This window comes from Rana temporaria, chromosome 1, assembly GCF_905171775.1.
Source record: "Rana temporaria chromosome 1, aRanTem1.1, whole genome shotgun sequence".
In the NCBI taxonomy this organism is placed as follows: domain Eukaryota; kingdom Metazoa; phylum Chordata; class Amphibia; order Anura; family Ranidae; genus Rana; species Rana temporaria.
This window is the reverse complement of record NC_053489.1, coordinates 259,153,531-259,166,419: the sequence shown is the minus strand read 5'-3', so window position 1 is coordinate 259,166,419 and position 12,889 is coordinate 259,153,531. Positions and strand designations below refer to the sequence as shown.

Here is a 12,889-nt window from a genome sequence, read left to right as displayed (position 1 = left end):
GGGCCAAAACAACTAGTCGATTAATCGACAACTAATCGATTATGAAAATAGTTCTCAACTATTTTCATTATCGATTAATCGGCCAGCCAATTAGTTAGCCTTCATATAAAAGTGAGTGGCTCTAAAAGGCAGAACAGAAGCTTTTTTTTTTACTTTGCTATCGAGGGTTCTCTATACTACCATGTTTACCCGAAAATAAGCCCTACCTCGAAAATAAGACCTAGTTTCAAATCCTATAATGCACTCTATTGCAGTACAATGTGTGCGTTTCTGTAATATAATTTCAGGTAAGAGAGCTCTGGCGGATCACAGAAGCACAGAGCGGCACTATAATGAAGGTATTTGGCACAAATGTATTACAGAAACACACACATTCACACATTGTACATTATATAATACTGTAATAGTGTGGAAAATGGGATTTTACAAGCATTTTTACTCAGTTCACACTGGGGATTCCTGTCAGGCAGGGAGAGAGAAGACAGCACATTACATGGTAAGACCTACCCCTAAAATAAGCACTACTGTCTTTTGTTGCCAAAATTAATATAAGACTCGGCTTATTTTTGGGAAACACAGTATACTTTGCAGCTTGCTATTGGGGCACTCTGAAGGCAGGAGGAGTCAGAAGCACCACTGGGGGATCCCAGAAGAGGAGAACCAGGGCTGCTCTGTGCAAAACCATTACACAGAGCAGGCAAGTATGACATGTTTGTTGTTTTAAAACAAATCACTTTAAAGACTCTGTGCAGGGAAGATCAGCTTCTGAACCCAGAGAAGGTGGAGGCTGATAAATGTAATTGTAATGCCTTATATTCCAGTCTAACAGAAAATAAAGATCTTGGACAGCCGCACACCGAAAAAAACTCTATGTTGCCTTTTATTGTTAATATAGGATAAAAACACTACAAGCCACAGCAAAATAGGACACACTGCTGACAAGATTCGCACTAATATTTAGCGCTTAGTCATAGCTATGACCAATATATATAGTATACCTTTTGGAGAATTACACCCAAACTTAGGATGTAATGTGTAACATGCTCCAGCACATGTCCTCCTCACCCTCTTGATCCTCTCCCGCACCCACTGTCAAATTTAAAAAAAAAAGCGGGGCTCAACCTGCACAGTCGCATCATTCATTCACAAGAATCTGTGAATGAGAGAACTACAAGTCCTGTCTTTCACTGCCGCAAATTACTTGAAGTTCTCAGTGAACTGTGAGGCCGATGAGCACCCATAGTTCATTCACAAGCTCTGCCGCTTTCAAAATTACAGTTTGTACTGAGGTATGGGCTGAAAGCTGCAGGGCTTGTCTGGAGAAACCTAACATGGAACCCCTGATCCTTTCCGAGCTCCTGCGGGAAAAATTATTAAAATTCCCCTTATTGTTCTGTAAAAATATGTTCAAGGTTTTTTCCTCAAAAGAAGAACTTGGCCTCTAAGTTTAGTTCTGTAGAGTTGAACTACCCTAGAAACTTTTGGGAGACTGACCCCCCCCCCCCCCCTCCCGAACCATACCAAGAGAAAACGGCGGGGATGCGAGGAGGAGGAGGAGGAAGATGATGATACCGGACGTTGACAGATCAGGGAGAAAGGCGAGGGCACTGGGAGAGACGGCACCGGGAGAGAAGTCATTGGAAGAACTAATTTACTAATAAAGGAATTGTCAAAAACTGGCTCTTGTTTTTTTTACTTTTCACTGCTTGTTTGGTGAAAGAGTAGGGGGTACGATGTACCCGATACCCATTCACCTAGGGCGGGGGAGGGCTGGGATCTGGGGGCTCCCTTGTCCAACGGGGTACACTTGTCATCTGACCACAGGTGACCTGACAGTTTTGCCCTAAAATTGTGTGTTTTTCTTTTACTGAAAATGTTGCTTTTCTTAGACCTTTGTGGTAATACTATGTTACATAAAAAAAATGGAACTATCAGTATTTTCTTTTCTCTAGGGCATGGGTGCTCAACCTGTGGCTCTCCAGCTGTTGCGGAACTACAATTCCCATAAGGCATTGCAAGCCGCTGACAGGTACAAGCATGTCTCCCAAAGGCTGAGGCATTATGGGAATTGTAGTTTTGCAACAGCTGGAGAGCCACAGGTTGAGCACCCATGCTCTAGAGCAGTGGTCCCCAACCTTTTTGGCACCAAGGACCGGTCCTGTGCGAGTTTGATGTGAATTCAGCCATACAATTTTTATGGCTGAAATCGCATCGCACAGAGATCACATGTGATGTGCACTGCAGTGCGGTGCAAATCACATCCGAACTCTGACATTGGTGCAGTGTGAACCGGCCCTAAATGTCCCAGTGTAAAAAAAATATTAAATGTCCCAGTATAAAAACGATTAAATGTCCCAGTATAAAAACACGATTAAATGTCCCAGTATAAAAAAAAATAATAAATGTCCCAGTATAAAAAAAAAAAATGTCCCAGTATAAAACAATATGCATGTCCCTTCGCAGTGCCCACTGTACTTACAGTCTCAGGGCGGAAATGTGAGGGGAGCCGTTCACTTGCGGGAATGCATAGAGGGGGAGGGCGGAGAGATGATGTAATTCTCTCATCGGGCGGCTGCGACGCTGTGTAGCGTAGCCTTGCAGCCCTGTATGTTAGGGCGGGACAGCGGCGCCGATTGGCCAGGAGGATCACACAATGGGCGGGCTCAGGAGTGTAATGCTCTGCACCTCAGCCGCCACAGAGAAATAATTTAAAGTTCTTTGGGCGGCCCGGTACCATTCGATCCATGGACCGGTACCGGTCCGCGGCCCGGGGGTTGGGGAACACTGCTCTAGGGTGTCGGTTTTCCATTTTTGGAAGTTGTGTGTAATTTTCAGGCCTAAAATTATTTTTTAAACATGTGTGCAAAAAACACAAAAACAGCTCTGGCAGCAAAAGGGTTAACCATCTTCACAAAAAAAAAATACATTCCAAAAAAGAAAATAGTGCTTTTCTTGGATTGGGTAGTGAGGGGTTAAGTTTTTATTGTTGTCTGTGTCCCTACAAGGGCGATTTATGTTCTAGTGAACTTTGTCACTGGAACCAAATGAAAAAGGAAAAATCTCAAATTTTGAGTTGTAACCAGAAGAGGAATAGAAGGGTCATTTTCCAGTGGGGAGACTTGGGGTCATTTTTTTTTTTTTTATTGCTCTGCAAATGTATCAGTATTCACAAACAGCCTTGCAAATGTTTTTAATGTGTGCAAAATGTTAGTTTCTGATATTTCAGGTGTCTTGCACAGGGCGAATGTAATATTCTCTAAAACTCTAGAAACATTCATTAGTAAGAAAATAGCCCAAGAACATTCTATCAGAAAATGGCCTAAAATGGGGGTGTGGCCTGGACATGGCTGAGTGAGGCAGCTTTCTTACTGAGCTCCCAGCCTGATCCCTCATACCCTGGCAAATCTACACATTAATAACGGTATGAGCTCAACAAGAAAATACAGAACTAGAGCAGTAACCAGGGGGACCCCAGCGGGTAAGATTTCTGGCGAAATCCACAGATACTTTAAGCTCCTACAGGAGCATGTATATGCTATTACCATACCCCTTTGGGGTTATTTACTCTGTACTTTGTATCTTTTATGTTTTTGATGCCCTGGGTGCACACTGATGCTCCCCTCCTCATTCCTCCCCCACCTCTCCATGTGGGGCGGGTGCCGCCACTTTCACAGGCTTCCCGACACGGCGGGGAGACGTGTTATTATTCACGATTCTCCCCATTGCTATGCTCCCATTAGGGTGTGCCATTCCACCTGTGGCCACCCGGGGGAACATTACCGTGTCGGCGGCATTCCTTGATCACCTCCAGAATTGCCATGATGCTGCATGCATGCATGCATGGCCTCGGCCCTGCGTGCGTTTTTGCGTCAGGACATCACGCGATTGCGATGGAGGTGACGGCAGTGGCCGAAGCATCAGCTTACAGGAACGCCGAGGGAGTAAAGAGTTAACCAGCACGGGGCTGTGGTTGATGAGGGGGAGGGAAAAGACGACACCTGGCACTAATTGGCTTAGACCCTATTTAATGTGCCTTATTTTCCTGGGTTTGGTAATGATCCCAGAAGAGCTCCCTCCACACACTGACAGGATGTGAGCCCATGTGAGTACTTGATCCAGCATACTATATATATTCATATTATTTTTGCACACTATACTACACTTTGTAGTTATTTAGCAATATCATTACTGCCTTAAAATGCATACATCTACACTTATTTACAACTACCAGCACTGGGACATACTATCACACTGACCTTCACCATTCACACACACTTTCTTTTACTTCCTACATTTTTTACTTTCTGCTCATGTCACCTGATTCGCTAGATTTTTCTTGTTTTTTCAACTTTCACTACACATATTGCCGCTTTTTTTATTTTAATTTTTTATCTTTGCACATCATTGCACACACTAGTATTTCCAAACCCATACACAGTGCATTAACATGCACTCTGTACCTATACACCCTACACACACACATACACATTACTTTTGCACCACACATTTTTCTGTCATTTTTTTTCAATCACTTCATCCACCAGCAGCATGTTCACTCTGCATTCACTTGTATATTATACCTACCATGTCAATGGTTCTGGTATATTTAATAATAATAACATGATATTCTGATATGAGTATCAACAATACCTTCATACTCTATCATATTCTTTTATACATATTTATGCCAAGATCTTGTTAGTACACAATGACTTTATACTCTTATTACAAATACATATTGAATCATTATGGGTGTCGTCTGTTTTTCCTAGCCCCCCTCCCCCCCTTCTCGCAGGTTCACACCCGAGACTCCCTGCAAGCCTGTGTTTTGGTTGACTCCCGCCTGGAGTGATGGGGGACGTCCTTCATGGGGATATTGGGATCCTTTGTCTGCACCACGGCCATCATCTCTGGTTACATGTCACCTTCTATATGCTTCGAGCGGTAAATATATCCTCACTATCTGTACTATGGGTGCCAGCATTTTACTTGAATGTTAGTATCCTAACATACTTTTTTTGACATCTTTCCAGAATACAAATCCCCCTGAAGAAGACCAAATTGTGGTCGAAACGCGTCGGGGTATTCTTATGGAAGCTACTTCATCAATGGCACTATATATTATTCCATTGTATCATTTAACATTTAATTGTTGTTGAGAAAGGTCTCCAACTGTCTGTAACCTGAATGTATTTTATATTACAACTATCTGCATTTTCATTACTCGTGATACAGAAACCTAGTAAAACATTTTTTTATATATTTCCATGTCTTTGAATTTAATATACCTTACACAATATGTCGCTTTAAAGCCCCCGGGGGGAATTTCTCCATTTTTGTCTCTACAACATTTTGGGGCGTGCGGCCCTTGGACTCTCAATATATGCGTTTTTCCTCGTCTCCTAAGCTCCTACAGGAGATCGCACCCAGTGCAGCAATGGCAGCATCGCGAGGCCCACCACATGGAGACACGCAAGAAGCCCGCCCCTCAAGTATTGGCGTCTCACCGCGGAACACCTCTGCACCTCCTGATGACCACCAGGCAGCGGCCGCGGACACCCCACCAGACACGATGGCGTCCTCCTGGCAGCCAGACATGTCTGGCCTGAACCAAGATATCAGGGAGATTGCTACAGGCCCTCCCGACCCAGACGGCCATAGAGGCTTTGATCCTCCGCCTGGAAGAGATGCATAGGAGGGACATCCAAGAAGTGAGGGGAGAGGTGTCTAACCTTGCGAAGCGCATGGGGGCGGGAGAGGCATCGGTGACATTCCTGGAGAGCCGAGTGTCGGAGCTAGAGCGGTCCCGCGACCAACACTGCGACACCGCCGTGGCCCTGCAACTACATCTGGAGGACATAGGAGACCGTAGCCGCCGCAACAACCTGCGGCTCCGAGGCATCCCTGAACCGACGAGGCTGAAAACATCGGTGACATGGTGAAGGAGATCTTCAGGACTGTGTTGGATGACCCGGAGGCCGACAACATCCTATATAGGGCACACAGAGTCCTAGGCCCCAGGCCCTCTGACCCGAGCAAGCCACGCAATGTGATCTGTAGATTACATCCAGAAGGAACCGCGCTCATCAAGATACTGCCGGACCTGTCGAGAGCAACTCTTCGCCGCAGAGCCCTCCTCAGACCCGTCCTCGATCTGGCAAGGCAGAGGGGATTCACCTACCGATGGGGTTACCCCCTGTCGGTATCGTTCCGCAGAGAATCGAGGTCTTTCACACTGCAGACTGCCGCCGACCTGCCGGTGCTGTTCCTCTTCCTAGAAGCGGTGCCGATACCAGTCCCTGACTGGCTTCAGATCCTTCCACGACAGATGGGCAGATCAGATACCAAACCACACCAGATATAGGCAGGGATCCCACAACCCTGCACAAATTCCACACACTCCCGTACGTAAAGCGGCCCATATAGGGAAGACACGTGAAATGTTTCACGTTAGTGGGAAAATTTATATGCTTATCCATCTCTGTACCATCACCTGTATTACTGTATGTGCAATCAATCTGTTGTTGTGGCCCTTGTGGACCAGTCTCTCTGTATGCTCTAAATAAATTAAAAAAAAGAAAGAAAATAGCCTAAAACGATACCATAGGAACATTAATCCAGAAGATAAAATACAGTAAGAACATGCAATTTTGCCCCATTCACACTTTTTACACAAAGAAATGTAATATGCTCCAAAAATCTAAAAGGGGTTGAACAAGCAGATGAGGTCTACTTGAGTGGGTACTAAATACTGATACAAGAAATCAAAAAGCTGAGTGTTGAAAGTCACAGAAGATTCTTATTGCAAAAGCCAGGGGTAAAGTTAAAATTGCCAATTACTGAGAGTAAGGGCAAAGGAGAGGGGATATACTGGTTTCCCTAGAAATCCTAATGGTACTCTCTGGCATCAGGCGCATCGGGACCTCTTGAGATATTGACAAAGATCCATGGCAGACCCAGGACTGGAATACGGGAATCCTCAAGTTCCATGGAAATCCATTGTTTAGTAGCGCCATTGCAGCTCCAGTCCACACTTTTATGTGTAGTCGATTTGGTGTAGCCTGTAATATACTGGTTAGCTCTTATAATACATGGTAGGCTCTAGGGTGAAAATAGAAATAAAGGGAGGATCCATTTAAAGAAAGAAAAAAAAGGGTAAGGAGAAAATGATGGTATAATATCTAAAACCAGACAAAAATTTTAATATTGAATATCTAAAAAAAATATTAAAAACGACAAAAGCACTAAGGCCCCTTTTACACGATAATCCCGCTTGGATCCGCCTGTCAGTTTTTCAGTGGCCCACCCATTGACTCCTATGGGCAGGCGGATGTCAGCTGAGCCCACCACTTCTACAGCACCCATACTTCCACCATTCACTGGCTAACCCGGAATTCAGGTGGAAACAGTTGATTTTACAGGACTTTATTTGTATGCACTGTTTTTCACAGAAGATCTCTATAGATCTATTGTTGACCAAAGCAATTCACATGCTGGTCAATTCATCACCGCTAATTCCCAGTTGACCCTTGTCAGAGAATGGAAACCTATTACGGTAAGATCTTTTTGGGCCTATCTCACCTCATGGGCATTACTAAAAAGTGTGTGCTGCGATCATATTGGTCCATTCACCCAATTCACCATATGCCTGTGTTCTCTCCTTCCATGACCAGGACGCGATACGAGCAGATCTTGCGGTTCATGCATTGCAATGACAATGAAGTCTGTCATCCTCGTGGGTGACCCTGGATACGATTGGCTCCACAAAATTTGGCCCCTCGTAAAGCACTTCAACCAACAGTTTGCAGCCTTGTTTATTCCCAATCAAGTTGTTTGTGTTGATGAGCTTCTAAATAAATTTTCTGGCCGCTTGTCTTTCAAACAGTATCTGCCCAGCAAGCGTGCCAGATATGGGTTCAAGTTGTATAAGCTCTGTGACAGGGCAACAGGCTAAACATATAGTTTTTTGGTTTACGAGGTTAGATATAGTCACATGGAGCCCCACAACTGCCAAGACTACATATGGAGCGCTGCCAAGATTGTTGGGACTTGGTGTCCCCCTTTTTCAGGAAAGGGGTACCACTTGTACGTGGACAATTATTACACAAGCGTGCCACTTTTTAGTCACCTTTTTGATTGTGGGATTGGCGCACGTGGCACTGTGCGATCCAATCGCCGGGGCTTCCCCCAAAGTCTTGTAGATTCCTAATTTAGATGGGGGGGGGGGGAGAGAGAGCCCCCTTGAAATTTAATACATTTTAGGGCTGTGCAAATTAACTTTTAATTAATCGATTAATCTTCAATTTTTTTGATCGATCAAAATCTTTTTGATCGATTAAAATTCTTTTGATTGGTACTCACCTCTCCGCCGGTTTCCGGGCCTTCAGGGAGGTCCGTCGGAGAACCTGTAACGTCACGGACACCGGCGAGGCTTGCCGTGTCCATCTGAAGGGCTCCTTTGCTGTGCCTTCATATCTGCATGCCGGCGGGACCTTACTATCTGCCACACGCAAGGGCTGTTACACTTCCCTCTATCAACCTGGGATTCTACAACCATCCACTGGGAGTTGTAATAGTTCCCTTCATGGGACATCTACATGCCGACGGACTGATGTTAACCTCTCCTCATCTGGATTCAGCAGTGGTATCGTTGTACACATTTTTATACCAGTATCATACTTAGCTACATGTTTTTATGACTGCTTTTGGTACCCGTTTGGTATTACTCGCACCATTTTTACAGTTTATGTAGCTACATTGATTTTATCTCCAGTGCAATATTTATTTGGTTACCTACTTGAAGACTATAAAAGTTTTAATGCTATTCCCATTGAGCGCTGCCTTTGTGTGTTTTTTGTATCCCGCTATCAATTTTTCCAGTGGTTGGAAGCTGCACTGGGAATCAGCCTGCAAGGAGATCAGCTAAAAGTAGTTGGATCTGTATGTGCGTTATAATTAATCGAAATTAGTCGATTAATCGATTAAAAAAAAAAACGATTAATTGAACAGAAAAATTTTGATCAGTAACAGCCCTAATAAATTTGCTTGCAGTGGAGGGACACAAAATGTTTTTGTTCTGTCAGCGATTGGTGTTGTTAAGTCCCTCTGTGTCCACGAATACAACCTTAACGTGGGAGAGGTGGACCCTCAACGACCAAATGATGGCTCCATACTTAATTGCCCGTAAGGCCAGATGCTGGTGTCTGTATATTTATTCCAATTGGCTCGGCTGAACGCTTAGGTGTTATACAAAGCATCAGGATGAACTAGATCCTTTCTAAAATTCCAGGAAGAGATCATCATACCCTATACAGACAGTGCTGTGGCCCAACTTCCCAATGTAAATGCAGTGAGCTGGCTGCATGAGAGGCATTTTCTGTATGTCCTCCCTTGTGTCTGCAGAAAATGCAAATATAGGCATGACACATGCTTTTATTGTCCCTCCTGTCCTGACCAACCTAGTCTCTGCATCAGTGACTGTTACCATCGCTACCACACACTAGTGGAGTATTAGCGTAAAGTACAGCACTGCACAGTCCCAGGGCACACTTACGAAAGGCAAATCCACTTTAGACTACAAGTGCAAACTACAAGTGCACAGTGCACTTGAATTTGTACTGAAAGTGCACTTGGAAGTGCAGTCGCTATAAATCTGAGGGGTAGATCTGAAATGAGGGGAAGCTCTGCTGATTTTATCATCCAATCATGTGCAAGCTAAAATGCTGTTTTTTATTTTCCTTGCATGTCCCCCTCAGATCTACAACGACTGCTCTTCCAAGTGCAAAGTGGATTTGCCTTTCGTAAATAACTCCCAGGGCCTCGAAAGATGAGATGGTGATCAAATTTTGAGAGACTCTAATTTGGAACGTTAACCGTTAAAAAAAAAAAAAAAAACGAAGAAAACATTTAGAAAAAAAGCCAGAAAAAAAAATGTTTTATTTGAATTCTCTCGGTGTTGCTCCTGTATTTTATAACTGTAATGTTTTATTTTTACTGTTTTATTGTATTTGCTTTGCAGGTATGGTATGTCTTACTGTTATACTGTAATGTTACTTTGTTTTATAGTTAATCATTATTTGCTTTGCAGGTACACCATTCAGCTGCAGCACAGGTTTACCGTATTTATCGGCGTATACCGCAAACTTTTTTGCCCTGAAATTCAGGGCAAAATCGTGGATGTGCGATATAGGCCGATACCCGCGCCGAGTTTGAACTACTGCGCCGGCATATACCGAGCGCAGTACACTCGGGTATAGTCGGGCAGGCTCGGCTCCTCTCGCGGTCACGTCCTGGACGTACAGGACGTGACCGCGAGAGGAGCCGAGCCTGCCCGACTATACACGAGTGTACTGCTTTCGGTATATGCCGGCGCAGTGGTTCAAACTCAGCGCGGGAAGCGGGGATCGAGCGGGGAGGACACCGCAGAAGGACGCCGGACCCGACGAGGAGGACACCATGGAAGCCGCAGACGGACGCCGGACCCGACAAAACCGCCGATGGACGCCGCGCAAGACACCAAAACTGCAAGTACTAAAATGTTTTTTTTACAGGAATGCGGGTCCACTTTAGGGGTGCGCGCTATACGCCGGAGCGCGCAATACCCCAATAAATACGGTACTTATTCTGCCATTAACAGGGTTTGCTCTCACAATACGCAAAAGCCGCGAAGAAGAGCATATATGCCGAAGCGCGGGGGCAGGGGTGGAGGGGCGATTTGCCCCTAATATTAGGGGCAGATTGCCTCTCTGCTTCGGCATATATTTTTCTTTCTTTTTTCTTAGCACAGATTGCGATAAAAAAAATAAACAAAAGTTGTTTTATTGAGTTAATGTTTTATTGTTACGATTGATTGCTTTTCAGGTACCCCAGTCAGCTGCAGCACTGATTCATTGATTTTGACAGCAACAGGGTTTGCTCCAACAATAGGTAAATCAGTGACTTCTGCGCTGTAGGAGGTGATTTCAGCACCACAGTTAAAAAAAAAAAAACAGTGCATGTATGCCCATCATTAGATGTGGGTGGATTCAGGGCGGTATTCTAATGGTGGGCATACCCACCGATCAATCTTGTTTTTCGTTCAGCCCACAGGCTGCATAAAAAAAAAAAAAAAAAGAACATTACAATATATGCCCAACAAGGACCAGCACCTTACTGGTATGTTGCAGGACTTTAAGTGGTTATACCAGAATGATGCCTGAAGGTTTAGGTCTCTTGGTATCGTTCTTTTCAACCAGCGGTCGACTTTCATGTAAAAGTAATCCTAGCCACGTTTGAACAATATATCATTTAGTGACAATTTTGAGTAAAATATATTTATATTTTTGTGATATTTCAACCACTTGTGACAAAAAAAAAAAAAAATATTCAATGGGCTCAACATGCCTCTCAAATGTCTTTGGGTGTCTACTTGCCAAAATGGGGTAATTTTGGAGTGTTTTGTACTGACCTGCCATTTTAGTACCTCAAGAAATAAGATAGGCAGTCAAACTAAAACCTGCATAAATTCCAGAAAATGTACCATAGTTGGTAGATGCTCTAACTTTTGCGCAAACCAATAAATATACGCTTATTGATATTTTTTTTTTGGCCTAAATGTAGGACTAAAATTTAGTTTATTTTTATTTATTTTATAACAAAAAGTAGAAAATATCTGTTTATTTTTTTCAGTCTTTTTTCATTTATATCGGAAAAAAAAAAAAAATCCCAGAGGTGATCAAATACCACCAAAATACAGCTCTATTTGTGGGGGATAAAAAGGAAATCAATTTTGGTATGCATAATCTGACTTCCTCAATTATTAGAATAGATACCTTGCTTTCTTAGGCAGGCAGTGAGAGTTGGGATGCGGGGTGTGACTTGGGTTAACAGGAGGTGTTTCACAACCTCAGAAGAGCAGCTTGTGAGGCTAAAATTTAAGAAATGAATAGAGGATTACTCCTGAGTACTTGTGTGTAGTGGCACTGCTTTAGTTAACAACAGATCCATACCATAACAGAATGGATGGTTCCCCTTTTCATTACATACCTGCACAAAACACTCCGGGGACTTCACTCCGTAAGATTACAGTCCTTGCCTTGTTATTGCCCTTCAATGAATCAACTGTCTTCATCATCTGGAAAAAACATACAATCAGAAACTTGATACAGTGATATACCACTTGTCAAAAATATGCATTAAATAATGTTATTTACTAAGTGCATGTACTATTCATTTAAATTGGTATACTGAATGTGCATATGTTAGAAACAGTTGGCCATGCAATATGGTAGAAAACAAATTAATTGAAAAGCAATTTAATTGCACAGGCCACTTGATAAGGTTTTACAAGGCATGTTTTTCTCCATGCTGTTGGGAAGATTATATTCCATATTTTTTTACATGCATGAATCAGATGAGAATATCCCTCTATTCTAAAAACTAGAAGATAAGAACAAGAAAATTGACACTTTAGAGATACAGTCTCTTGACTCTGCCGAACAATCTATAACAAGAAAAAAATGACTTTCATTCACAAATTATTCCAGTTCATGGGTAACTAAAATAAAAATGGATACTGATGCCCAAAATATATATATTTTTTATTATTGGATAGAGCAGGAAAGGTTAGTGCCATCGCAGTCTGATTTTTCTGGTTAGAATGCCCCTTGCATTTTGTTAGAACACGGACAAAACAAATACTATCAAGGTTTTTTTTTTTTTTTTTTTTTATCACTATTATCCATGCCTTTCTGGCCCAGTGACAATCGCAACCCCCATTTCTTCACAGCAGCAGTAAATAAAGAACAATCTCCTCACATAGATCACAAACAAAAACCTTGTAGAAAAAGGTGCAGGCCCCTTTTTTGTTGTTTTTTAAAGCATTCTGCTAAATTAACTCTGAGGCCAGGTT

At 43.1% G+C, this 12,889-nt stretch overlaps 1 protein-coding gene and 1 long non-coding RNA gene across 2 annotated transcripts in view; one reads left to right on the top strand and one right to left on the bottom strand.

Annotated features, from left to right (window-relative positions):
- AUH (AU RNA binding methylglutaconyl-CoA hydratase) overlaps nucleotides 1-12,889 on the bottom strand; it is a 298,019-nt gene that overhangs the window by 245,034 nt on the left and 40,096 nt on the right. The window contains exon 3 of the mRNA XM_040354848.1: nucleotides 12,025-12,112. Coding sequence (XP_040210782.1) covers nucleotides 12,025-12,112 — 88 coding nt within the window. The remainder of the gene's footprint in view (nucleotides 1-12,024; nucleotides 12,113-12,889) is intronic.
- Nucleotides 4,011-5,262, top strand: LOC120941463. Its single transcript, XR_005749544.1, has 3 exons — nucleotides 4,011-4,102; nucleotides 4,773-4,944; nucleotides 5,034-5,262. It is a non-coding gene; the product is annotated as an uncharacterized LOC120941463 (long non-coding RNA).